Here is a 13,861-nt window from a genome sequence, read left to right as displayed (position 1 = left end):
AGAAAAAGCTATGCAAATTGCTCTCCACAATTTGTGTACCTTTTTCTGATTGCTTTTCCAGAAGAGACTTTTCTGCCACTTGGCCCTGTCTAGAATGAAGAATACAGGGTTCTCTGAAAGAGCATGTTTGGTATCCCAGAAAACCCCCACAATGTAGACATACCCTCTGATGCTCATTTGACCTGCTTATACCAAGAGATCTATGCTTTATTATTATTTAAAATTATGTTCTTAGCTCAGAATGTCTCAGTCTACCAATGAGGCCTCTTAAACAAACTTTTGGTTTTTGTCTGCTTTTCCCCCTCCAAATTTCTGAGCTGCCTTACCTTTGGCTTTGGGCTGAAACTTGTAGTGGCCTAAAACCTGCAATAATGGTTGGGAATAAATAGCACAATGGAATATTTTTTCTGTGTGTGTCCCTGGTTAGTTGTACAAGTGAAAAACATGGTTATGTAGATTTTGATTTATACAGTTGCTTTAGTATTCCCAGAATTCATCTACTCTATTAACAAGCCTCTGTCAGATTCCTGAAAACAAAGATACCTCCCCTATGGCAAATTAGTTTAATCAAGTTAAATTAGTCCTTCTGCAACATTCACATTCATTCCAATTTGTAAAAAGCTAATTAGAGAGCAAAGTTATGTTAAATCATGATGTTAATTTACATCGTGATCTTTATCCCAAAGATCCTAAAACATTTTTTAAATGTTTTGTTTCTGATGGATGCAACTACTTCTTAGGTAGAGAGGGCCAGCCAAATAAACAAGTAGTATATTGCACAAGCTGTGAACCATACACTGGATAGCCACTATTTCCATTAAAAAAAACTCATGAAGATACAATGGTTCCCATTTCTCTAATGTAGCCTTAGCCAGTAGACAAAGACATCAGGGAAACCCTCCTTACCAAAAACGTCAGTGTCTCCTTAATTCCTGTATGGAGCAGTCTGGACTTCCTCTGAAAAAGTCACCCTTAAGCATACAAATAAATCAAAGTAATTTGTCCTTACTAAATTAAATACATGAAACACGGTGAAAAAATTGGCCTCATCCAAAGTCCAGTGACATCAGCAGGGGTCTTTACATTTGTGTCAATGGGCTTTTGAATCAAGCATGGAAAGGAGGAGTTAATATTTTTAATCTTTTTAAATTTTTTTTAGTATTATTCAAAGTAGTGTAACACAGCAGCTGAATATTACTATCTAGGCATAATAATGGGTAGGCAGCTCCATCTAGTGGAAGCTCCCTGTTATGTTCAACACAAACTTTCTCATTTTCACTAGTGCTCAAATGAAATAATTAAGTCAAGGAGCCAAACAAACACCTCTCCTTACTATACAAAACATACGTTTCACAGTGAGTATATGTATCAGCATGTCACTGATTCTAAACAGTGCTTTGTATGGCATTGTAATATTTTCTCTAAATGATATATATTCTATGTTAGATGTAAATATTTATAGGGTATGCCAGGTGCTTCAGCACATAATCAAGTGGACTGCCCAAGAATTTTCATGGGATTATACATAGGTTAGGCAGATGCTTAAATACTTTGATTGAATGGGGGGGGGGGCCCTTTAAGCATATGTATATTCTCTATGAAATCAGTGGAACTACTCACATGCTTTTGAAGTAAAGCACGTGTGAAACTGTTTGCAGGACTGAGAACTAAATTCAGCGCAGCAATTCAATTGACATAAGGGAACATCTTGTCTATCCAAGAGCAAATATCAGATTCATTAAATGGTGCTGTGACTATTAAAGGAAATTATAATCATTATTGAATCTTTACAAATAAATCCTTGACCTTTTTCTTTCTATGGAACATGAAATTCCTTCCAGGCCTCCTCCAGTCTCTCAGTTAATAGAAGCAGTGTTGTCTAATGGAGTAGTCTAAACTCATCTGCTCACTCTCTGTAACCTGGGAAAAGTCAACTGACCTCCTTATGCATCAGTCAACCCAGCTGTAAAACTGGGTAATAGCAGGACGTGGCCTCATTGAAAAGCAGATATATAACAGCTGAGTTGAGTTAGGTAAATGAATTTCAAAAGAAGCCCACCAGTGTGACTCTGTCAGCGACTTTCCTGATAAGAACTTCTAAGGGCTTATCTGTTATTATGGAAGAGCATATTCCCATTCTCAAGGAGGATTAGGGAAAATGAGACAATTGCAAGTTCTCGGTAGTATCCTGAAGGCTGCTAGAGCTCAGTTTAAACCAGTTTACTGATAAATGCTAGTCAGGAAATGTTGCTTAACTTTAATTTAAGATAAAATGGCCTCCGGAAAAATCCTTCTTCCCACTCCTGGTGTCCTTGTCTCAGCTTTGTGATATGCCACATCAGTTGCTCATTGTGAAGCAGTCAGGGCGAAGGGCCACAGGAATACAAATCCCATTCTAATAACAGATGTCAAAAACATGCCAGGAAAAATGTGTACTGCAGAGTCATGTAAGTTGCAGAAACTGCTCCCCACCCCCAGCAACTCTGAAAATGCAAAGATTAGACACACTTCTAGTAAATAATTCCTTGAGTTTAGTTTTAGAAGGGATTATTGGCCTGTACACAAGAAAAGGGTCAAGTAATTAAGTTTTGTTTGCATATGAGGTTTATTTTGCTGTGGTTCATTACACACAGCATCTGTTGACTGTTGGGGTATAAAATCCTAGCCTATTGATCACAGCCACTTGGTATGTATTTCTGTGATAAAGGAAAGGCTGCTATCAGTAGATGGCTATTACAATACTCAGATGTTTTTCCCCCACAAATTCACCTTGACAATATGCAAACAGCTAAAGAGCTAAATGGATGACTTATTAGTTTCCAGAGTATGGGTGGTTATTGTAAACTATTGTAAATAACTAACCTTCTGTATGGCAGAGTGTATTAGGGTATTTGCAGAGAAGTCTTCATGATGGGAATACTGTGCTTGCTCCTTTTGAATAGTGACACTGCTGAATGACAAAGGGTTTGCTGTTAAATGGTTGTTTCCTTAGACTTAATTTAAGTGAAAAGACAGTCTGTCACTCAGTTGGCACAGTCTGGTTAAGTTTAATGCTAATGAAAATATGGGGGGAGGTGGAATGAAGTTTATAGCAATTCATTCACTAGAGGGACATAACAATAAATGTATTTTTGATACTTATATGGCCTCCTTTACCATAATGTTTGAATGCCTCACAGTTTTCCAGTTCAGGAACCAAGAGATTAAGGCTAAGTCTACACTATAGCCATTTTTCGGAAAAAGCTACGCAAATTGCACTCTGATTGCTTTTCTGGAAGAGGCTTTTCCGCTTTTTGGCCCCGTCTAGATGAGGAATACAGGAATCCCCGAAAGAGCATGTTTGCTCTTCCGCAAATAAAAGCGGAAGAGCAAATGCGTTCCCTGAATGCAGCAGTTTTTCTGGGATATCTCTGGTATCCCAGAAAACCCCCGCAGTCTAGATGGTACCTAAGGGTTTGTCTACACTGCAATTAGACACCCACGGTTGGTCTGTGCAAGCTGACTCAGGCTTAGGGGTAATAGGGGTAAGGGGCTGTTTAAGTGTTGTGTAAATGTTTGGGTTCTAGGAACTTGCAAAGGGGGATGGTCCCAGAGCTTGGGCTGCAGACCGAGCCCAGAAGCTTCTACAGTGCAATTATACTGCCCTGCAGCCAGAATCAGCTGGCACAGGCCAACATGGATTTTTAATTGCAGTGTATTCAGTCTTAAGTCAGGAGCAGACAAAATACTGTGTGTAAAAATACTGTGTGTAGGCTGAGTCCAGGCTGCCACAATCCTCTGGGCTGCCAGTGCCTTTGGGCAGGCTCTGTCCCTGCTTCATCCCATGCTGCTTGGACTGTGCTTGTGGGCACAGGCACCTCATGGAGACCCTTCTCCACAGAATAGTCATGTGCCCTACAGAGATGCACACGCTTGCCCCAGCAGCTGGCCATAGGTTTGAGTGGTGTGTGGGGGCATGACAAACAGGAAGCCTACCCAAGGATCCTGCTGGGCTGCTGGCAGTGAGCCACCTCTCAGCCAGAGCCTGAACCTGGCACTCCCTCCATACCCCAACCGCCTGCCCCAGGTCACAAGTTAAATGCTCTGCACCCCAGCCCCTGGGTCACAACTCCCCTCCAGACCCTGCACTCTCTCATTTACCACTCCCCTAGGTCAAAATCCTCTTCTGCACCCACACCTCCTGCACGCCAATCCTCTATGCTGAGCTACTTTCTGCACCCAACCTCCATCCCGGACCCCACATACTACTATAATAGAAAAGTCAGGCTCTTGACCACTTACCAAATTCTTAGAGTGCCCCCCCCTCCCCCGCATAAAAAATTACTGCCTACCCCGGTCTAAGTGATAAGGTCACATAGGAAGCCTGTAGCACAGCAGGGAATTGAACCTGTATCTCCCAAGTCCCAGATTAGAGCTCTAATTGTTGGACTCTCCTTCATCTCACTATAGAAGAGACCTCTGCTCTGTAGCAAAGAAAGGTAGTGATGTGTAAGCCAATACTGTCTAATTACAAGAAGTAATTGTGGGCCTCCGTTTCACCAGCAAACCTTATAAAGAAAATGACTTGAGGGAGCACATTATAGTTACAAACCATGAAGAGTATTAAGGGTTTACTCTTGTTTTCAGGTTGACCATGATCACAGGGCAGTATTGTTGTATGATTTCTCAGAGACAGAATAAGGCTTAGAGACACTCTACTCATGTACCTAGAACCAGCTTCTGGAGTTATGGATGACATCAGCATCTTAACCTTACTAATTTTCAGTGGAAGTTTTGCCAGCATAGCTATGTCAGCTAAGAGAGTGAAAAAATCATGCACTCTCAGCTGACACAATTATGCTAGTAACCCCTCCACCACCAAGGCTATGTCTAGACTGCATCCCTCTATCGACAGAGAGATGTAGATTAGGCACATCGAAATTGCTAATGAAGCACGGATTTAAATATCCCACGCTTCATTAGTATAAACATGGCCACTGCTTTTTTTTTTTTTTTTTTTGAAAAGGAGGGTTTTTTTTAAAAAAAAAAAGGCAGTCTAGATGTGGATCTGTTGAAAAAATGAGGTTTACAGGGTCTGTCAAAAAAGACTTGATTTTTGACAGATCTGCGTCTAGACTGCCGTTTTTTTTTCAGAAAAACTCAATTTCAAAAAAAGTGGCAGCCATGTTTATGCTAATGAAGCATGGGATATTTAAATCACTGCTTCATTAGCAATTTCAATGTGCCAAATCTACATCTCTCTGTCGACAGAGGGATACAGTCTAGATGTAGTGCAAGTGTAAATGTAACTATGTCAACAAAAGAGAGCTAATGTTCTTTTGGGAGGAAGTGTAGCTGTGCTGGCAGGTTTAGCCAGCATGTAACTATGCTGTCAGATATAGCCCGGCAGATCTCAGGATATCTGTTTTAGATCCGTGAGTATCCGCATAGATGTGGATATCCATGGTTCATTTTTGCGGATACAAATTTTGTATCTAGAATCCTGCAAATTTGTGGATATCCACTTTATATTCATGGGTATTTGCAACTGCAGATGTGGACGCAGATATCTGCGGCTCATTTTTGTGGTTGTGGATACATATTTTGTATCTGTGCAGGGACCAAAGACAAACCCTAAATTTCTACCCATCGCAGTTCTGAAGATGTGCTTGAAAATGTCACCAAGAGAGCAATCTCATCTTAAGTCTGCAGGGAGACTGAAACATTGAGAGATGTGAACTACTTTGTGTAGCTCACAGGAATGTTTTGTGTAGCTCCCCTCCACAAACACTGTCCTTGCAGATCCACTGTATGGCTGGAGGAAAGATGTGCAGAGAGCCCCACCTTTGGCAATGAGCTCCCCTCGCAGCTGTACAAATGGCAATGAGTATAGGTCCCTAGTCTCTACCTGGATGTCCTTTAATGTTTTGATCTCAGGCATCATTTCACATTATGTCACAATGATTTCCTCATGGCCTTGCTTCCATATTGCCCATAGGGGTAATGTTCTTTAGGTGATTCTTTTTGGTGGCGTAACACCATAATATTTTTGTTGTAGATTTTTTTAAAAAAGCCCATAGTAGCTTTTTCACCTGGAGTCAACTTAAAATGTGAATGTACTCAGGTTTTCAGAAACAAAGACTATTGGTGTTGGTAAGATACGAGTTAGCATTTGATTGATGACTTCAGGCTAGCTTGAAAGGTATCTGGATATGAGGAACAGCCTTTGGATAATGGCTTCACTGATTTGTGGAGACACAAACTACATGAAGATACATGCAGAGAGACTGGAACAAGGCCAGTATTCTTTGGATCCATCTGTGAGTTTGGCTACTGAGCTCTTTTAGGCATGACTTTTAAAAAACCCTGCATACTAAAGAGCTGAACAGGGACAGAGCCTGCCTGAAAGAGCTATTTTTGGTACAATGTATTTTTTGTAAAATACAGTGATTGAGTTGAAATATGATGATCTCAAATGACAACCACTAAAAAGAAAGATGCTTTGTTTAGGATATTGGAACAGTGGTTCTCAACAGAGGAATTATTAGTCAGGTATTTTGGATTCATTTTTGTATTTATAGAGGATGTCTTTACACTTTGCAAATGCAGGGATTATAGACATGGAATATCTTTGAATGCAAATGCTGTGGCCTAGCAATTGCTACATGTGGGGGTTGATTTTTCTGTCTCACTAGTTTTATGCTGTTTGTAACTTCACTGATCCCAATAATGTTGCTCTTGCTTTACACTATTGTAAGTCAGAGAAGAATTAAGCTCTGGGATCCCCCCAAATCTCTCTCATAACAAAAAAAAGGATATTAATGCATTGTAAAGTAACATGTACTAGTCAAACTGAGAGACAGTTTCCCCCCTAACTCCTTATTGCCTAATCAGTGGAGTGCGGCTAAATAAGGTATTGAAAAACTTCCCAGAGGAGCAATTCAGCTGTTCGGAACTTCCTCTCTTAAGTAATTCTGGCATTACCACCAAGAAAAACCAGAGCTTCCCAGCCAAAATAGATAAGTACAATGATCGTATCAGATGTGAGGCAATGGTGTGTCATGCTGCGGAGTATCAGACATTCTTGAACAAACCAAAGTCTAGATTTGATCTTGCACCATTAGGCTGCAGCCTGCCAATGAAGCAAACAAAAAAGTTTGAAAGTATTACAATGTGAAACTCCCACAAACTGCTGTATGTGATTAGAGCTCAAATCAAATAAGACACTGATCATCCTCAGCTCACATCTCTGCTAGGGATGTCATCCTATAGAGGAATAGACGATTAACTGATAAGCTGAGCCTCATCAGTTAATCTTGTTGGCTACATGCATTCTCCCCCCTTGCTCCCTCTGCATCAGGAAAGTGAGAGACAGTGCCCATGAGGAGCTAGCTTAAAAACTGGTTCCCCATGAACACCTGATCTGCCTCTCTATACTAGCGCAGAGGATGAGAGGGGTAGGCTGGAGCCAGTACATGCAGGGAATGGACTTTCAAGTAGGCTCCCTGAGCGTATCAGCTCCCGCAGACCTGCCTGCCCTTGGGCGGAGAGGGCTGCAGAAGCCAGTGCTAGGGGGAGGCATCTTAAAAGACTCCCTAGCACCAGCTCCCTGGTGCTGCCTGCCTACCAGAGGCAGCAGTGTGGAGGGGCAGGGCAGTGGAGGCTGCTTCTCAGCAGCAACCCCTGTCTGCAGTGGATCTGAGATCTCCAAGGACAGAGGCTGCTCCACATCCCGCTGAGCAGCCTGTGTCCATGGTGGGGGGGATGAGCTTCCCGTGGACAGAGGCAGCAGCATGGTCCAGGCAGGCAGCCTGTCTGTACCGGGAGCTAGTTTTTAAACTGACTCCTTTCATGGACTGGCTCTGCCTGCCACCCCGTGCTGCTGCCTCTGATACAGGTGGCAGGGGGCTTCCCAGGAGTGGGGCTGGGAGTGTCAGCCCCACCCCCAGGGATTATTTAATACTCATGTAACCACTCAGATTTCATGCAGTTACACAACCATTCAATTACATGACATATCTGAGCATGCTGAAGAAGGGCTGAGCAGGCATAACAGAACATCCACTTCGGATTTTACTTTGTCAATCCAGAGTAACTCCACTAACTGCCATAAAATTACTTGTTTACTGACATTACTCAGCACGGTGGGCGGAGGCCTGTGTGTAACCATGCACGTTAACTGTTGAGCCCAGACTCATTGGTTAACCATGTACACGGTTACACTTTCAGATCTCTAACTTGTATATGTCCTGTATTAGTGATTCTGAACACTGAAGGACAGAAGTGAAAATAATTTACGGTTGCCAACTTTCTGGTTTCAGAAAATTGAATACCCTTGCTCTGCCTTCTGCCCCACTCTTCCCCAGGGTCCTATACCTTCTCTAAGACACCCCCTCATCACATTTCCCCTGTCTCACATTTCCCCTCTCTCACTGACTTGGTCATTTTTATTGGGTTGCAGCAGAGGGTTCGGGTGCAGGAGAGGTGAGGGCTCCAGCTGGAGGTGCAGGCTCTGGGAAGTGTGTGGGACGGAGGTGTGTGGGCTCAGAGAGAGCATGGGTGCGGGTCAGGCTCAGAACTAGAGCAGGGGATTAGAGGAAGGAGGTGTGGGATGCTGACTCTGGGAGAGGGCTCAGGGCTGGGTCAGGAGTTGGAGTGTGGAACATGGTGCAGGTTCTGGGAAAAGGCGCAGGGCTGGATCAGGTGGTTGGAGTACAGGAGGGCCTTCAGGGCGTGGGCTCTGGTTGGGCAATATTTACCTCAGGCAGCTCCAAGCCAATTTGAGCTACTGACCCGTGCTAGGGGCAAAGGCAGGAGGCAGCATGCAACTTCCCTGGCCGTCCCATGCCTAAGGGCTTTAGGGACATGCCACTGCTTCTGGCTGCCACTCAGACCCAGGGCAAGCAGCAAGTCTGCCTTAACCCCCCTGCACTGCCAGCTGAACTTTTAATGGCCTGGTCATCTGTGCTGACCAGAGCCACCAGGATCCCTTTTCAACCTGGTATTCCCATTGACACCTAGATACCTGTAATAAATTCAGTGCAGCTCAGTTTAGACTAGAATATTAGACTTGAGAAATGCTTAGGTAATGAAAGGCTTTTGATCGATAAACTGACATATTGTAGTAGGAACAGGTTAAGTATTAAACTGAGGTTTTTTTAAGAGCTTGATTCAGCATTGGCTAAACAGCAGGTGTGAGTAGTTCATTGACTTTGTTTCCAAATGGTTCAAACGGACACTGAGTTGTAATTTCCCAAAGTTATTTTTAACAAAGCTATGCTTTTATGGACATTTATATGGACAATGTACCACATTCAAATGTCAACACTAGGGGCAAAGGGATCTTGCCATTTTGACTATACCAGGAGCTGATCGGTTGACTAGATTCTGGCATTTAAATTTCAGCTATTTAATTTATCCTTCATACAATTATTCCAGGAGTGACACCGCATTTTTAGGAGGCAATTAAAAAGGGGTCAGAGAAGCCCAGAAAGGGTGGGATGTCCATTAATGGAGGGAAAGATCTGTCTTTAGTTGTTGTGTATGTTTGGAAACCAGGATGAGACCTACTGGAAACAGATTATCCCACATGTGCGTATTGTGGGGCTCTCACAGCTGTTTCTGAAGCATCAGGTGCCAGCTGATGTCAGAGACAGGGTACTGGCCGAACAGTGAAGTCAGTAAGCGTTATATTTTTTGCCTTTAAGAAAATCAGTTCCCTCCAGTGTCTTATTAATTGTATATCAATTTTTTTGTTTAATTTGTGCTGAATTGATTGGGTTGAACTATTGAATTTGCTCTCTTTCAGAGGTAATATGTGGCCTTCTCTAATGCAGAATATAATATGTCCTGACTCTGGAAATCATGACTTTGCTCCTCTTTTCTGCAGCAATATGAAAACTGGCGACCTAACCAGCCAGACAGCTTCTTTTCTGCTGGAGAAGACTGTGTGGTTATAATTTGGCATGAGAATGGCCAGTGGAATGATGTGCCATGCAATTATCACCTTACATACACCTGCAAAAAAGGAACAGGTAAGTAACCATCACTATGTAATAGTGATTGAAATAGGCAAGATTCTCTGAATTCATACATCTTAGTGACCCTGCTTTATAAATTAATGGAGACAAATCCTGTCTGTAAGTTGATTAAATGGATCCTTTGATGGGTTTGTGTTCAATGTGTAGCCATATTCTAGCTAAGAATAGATCCCAACATATTTCCCCTACCTTTCTATTATAAAAGTACTATAAAAAGGTCTAGTCTACACTAGACCAGTAAGATCTGCTTAAGGAACACAGCTCCAGCTATACAAAATGCATAGCTGGAATCGGCTTACCTTAAGTTGAGCTTTGGTGGCGTCTACACAACAGGAGGCCAACGGGAGCAAATGCTCCCATTGGCTTCCCTTACTCCTCACGTAAGGAGAAGTACCAGACACTGGTGGGAGCAGCCCTCAGTGTTCAATTTATAGGTCTATATAAGACCCACTAAATCAAATGCCAGAAGATTGACCTCCAGAGCATTGATCTTCTGGTAAGGTCTCCAGTGTTTCACATACATTTCCATAGGTCTGTAATGTTTCACATATATTCTCATTCACAAGGAGGATTCCAAATGAAGTTTATGAATTAGACCGTTTTGAAAACCTTTTGCTGTAGAATTAATGACCTTTGGAGTGCTGCAGCTTTCAAGAGAAAATCTCTGCAGAAATTGCCACTCAAGCTACACATAAATTAAAAGCCAAAAAGAAATTCCAGCACTTTTGTATGCAAATTCCAGTTCCCAATCTTACATTATTAAAATCTGTACACCATGTGGCAACTGGCTGATCCTGCAGCTCTGATTTAAGTCATACTCCTAAGAAGTCAGTTGGTGCTGTCCTTGGTTAAAGACTGCTGGGTTACACTTTGGAATGACACTTATGAATTTGGCCCTTTTTGGTTTTCAGTTGCCTGTGGTCAGCCTCCAGTTGTGGAAAATGCAAAGACCTTTGGGAAGATGAAACCTCGTTATGAAATCAACTCCCTGATTAGATACCACTGCAAAGATGGTTTCATCCAGCGCCATATTCCAACTATCCGGTGTCTAGGGAATGGAAGCTGGGATATGCCTAAAATCACCTGCATGAATCGTAAGTTGCTTTTGAAAAGGAACTGACTATGAATTATATCAGAAACTATAGACCCACTATGGTCAAATGTTTTAGTAAGGATACATTTTCAGCTAATGTATGAAGAGTTAAAAATGATGAATAGATGTCAATTTATATAGATTGTTCCAGCAACATTGTTAATCTCAGGTGTTCAAAACCATAAATCAGGTATCAACAAATCATGATTTTAAAAAAGTGTGAGGGAGTCTTTTGTCTTCTGGTTTCTCAGCCTTTAGGATGTATCTGGATCATGAGTTCTAAACTTTTCTCCTCAACCATCAGGACTAGAAATATATTTAAAAAACAAAAAAAGTGAAAGCTGAAACTCTCACTTAATTACAGGAGCTGGGTCTTTAAAAACACATAAAATATCATGTAACTGATAAATTCATAAAAGTTGGCATAGAGAATAATCATGGCCAAATAGGTTCCTTATAACTGTGACTCACAACCATTGATGATTCTGACTTTTAATATGCTTGTAATCATCTATAACACATAATACTTTTGTCTGTCACATGTTTATAATATCAAATACTCATTTATTAACCCTTTATAAACAATTAATAATGGAACTTTAATATAAAGTGCAACTCATTATATAGTCACATTATCCGCCAGTTTATTGTTCAGATTAAGGAATTCTTTTAATGTTTTCCTGCTTTTTCCCCTTCCTCACAGCGTCCACATTCCAAAGGACTTATTCTAAGAAATATTACTATAAACATCCTTCATCAGGAAAGGGAACTTTGTTAAATTCATCAAAACATTATCACCGCTGGATCAGGACGTGGCAGGATTCAAGGCGCTGAATGATAAATGGTGAATGGGGATTTTCACCATTTCAGCCAACGTTCTAACTTACTGTGCCTTTTCTATCACTTATAGAAGTATTATCAAATTGTTTTGAACTATGGATGCCAGAATTCACAACACATTTTACAAAAATGTTGGTGTTTATCAGCAGATTCACAAATAAAAATACAAGGAACCTTTTCCAGCCAATAAGAAATGTTAGTTTTCTATATGCCACCAGTGGGGACCATTTTATAACCTATACCAGCCTACAGCAATATGTAAACAGCTCAATGTTAGCACCAATGAAAATGTAAATAAGATGATTTTATGATGTTTAATTGTGTGTTGTTTTTAAAATCCTGTATATAAAATGAAAAGTCACACTAAGTTTGGGCATATTTAGGGTTATATGGCCTCAGAGGTCTGTAATCAATGATTTTCTTGTTTGTATGTCATTTGCCTAGGTTGGAGATGGTTTAAATATAGTTGTATTGACTGAAAACTGCAAGATGAAGATAAACACATAAGTTACGTGCCATTTTTTTGTTAATCTATCATCAGAGGTACAGTTTTTGTCCATGTGATGTGAAACTTAGAAGTAGAATATAAAAAGTGAGAGTAAGCCTGAACTAGGGACTGCTGTGTGGCACTTTTCCAGCTCTCCATTCCAGCTTCAGCAATGGTGAGAGAGGACTGCATGCAGGATTTGTATATGACAAAGGAGGCCTGTAAGAGTAAAAGTGCTAATACATTAACTCTCTCAATCAGAGTTACGTTCTTAAAATGACTTTCACAATACTAACCATAGGTCTATGTTACAGGTCTCTGCATTTTATAACGGAGATAGACCTAGGCTGTTTGTTTTGTTTTGTTTTGTTTTGTTTTGTTTTTTTAAAATTTTTGTTTGTTGTTTTTTTTAAACAAACAAAAAAATTAAAAAAGTAAATTTTGTATATATAACCATTTTTTAATCTTTTTATAAAGTAATGAATGTTTGTGTATGAATGCTGCAGCTGTGAAGCGTACTTAAATAAATGAAGTAAGCCATACTGATTTAACTTATTGGATGTTATTTAACCCATGCAAAGAAAAATAAAAGAGCTTGGTAGTTGATTGTACCCCAAAACTCCCCTGATGCATTTGGAACCATATTTCAGTTCAACTGCTGTTTCCCTGATGAACAAAATTCCTAGTAAATAGGATCACTTGTTTGTGATGAGATGGGTGATGTGTAGAAGAATCAGCATGTTGGCTATCTAAAAAGAAGTGCGCAAAAATATAGATTGTGGTGAATGCAGTGGGTATGCAGGGCTTCTTTATTTTGAATTTTTTATATTACTTTCACCCATTCAGCTCATGACTGGCCTGAACATGTATAGTTAGATAGTATTTAAAATAAGCTCTCCACAACAAGGACCATGTCAGTTTGCTTGTTTCCGCAAAGACCTTGCACTCTTTGGAGCAGTGCAAAAATATATTTTTTAAAAAAGATCAATAGCCTGTGATATACCAATAATAATATAAAAAATAAGTTGAGGTCTCTTACAGTATTGATATAGGCAAAAATTATGGAGAGAGAAGCAAGCACAAATTGAAAATGAAGCTAACATGCAGAAATTTGTATCCTATTGAGCTGCCCATAAAGTAAACCTTGTATGGCTTCTCAGCAAATACAGTATCTACAAGTGCAAACGGTGTCTTTAAGAAATTCCATTGACTGCTAAACCCAGTGTAACCTTACTTCTTTGTGTTCTTGACAGCGGTATCCCGCTGCACTGACCTGTACATTTTCCCCCTCTACAGCGCACATAATACTTTTCTCTATTTATATTATAACTTGTATAGTGTACAATGTGAATGTCTGTTTTTTTGTGAATGAAAGTTAAAATTTTTGTAACTTTAATATCTGCTTCTGTTTCACCAAAGAAA

At 40.6% G+C, this 13,861-nt stretch overlaps 1 protein-coding gene across 2 annotated transcripts in view; it reads left to right on the top strand.

Annotated features, from left to right (window-relative positions):
* Nucleotides 1-12,981, top strand: part of LOC102460195 (versican core protein) — a 158,085-nt gene extending 145,104 nt beyond the window's left edge. For both annotated transcript variants that reach the window (XM_075932193.2, XM_075932194.2), the window contains 3 exons: nucleotides 9,869-10,013; nucleotides 10,931-11,113; nucleotides 11,816-12,981. In XM_075932193.2, coding sequence (XP_075788308.2) covers nucleotides 9,869-10,013; nucleotides 10,931-11,113; nucleotides 11,816-11,946 — 459 coding nt within the window. In that variant the 3' untranslated portion in view covers nucleotides 11,947-12,981. The remainder of the gene's footprint in view (nucleotides 1-9,868; nucleotides 10,014-10,930; nucleotides 11,114-11,815) is intronic.
* The last annotated feature ends 880 nt before the right edge of the window (nucleotides 12,982-13,861 follow it).

This window comes from Pelodiscus sinensis, chromosome 6 (assembly GCF_052426305.1).
Source record: "Pelodiscus sinensis isolate ZL-2025 chromosome 6, ASM5242630v1, whole genome shotgun sequence".
In the NCBI taxonomy this organism is placed as follows: Eukaryota; Metazoa; Chordata; order Testudines; family Trionychidae; genus Pelodiscus; species Pelodiscus sinensis.
This window is presented reverse-complemented; position numbering and strand designations above follow the sequence as displayed.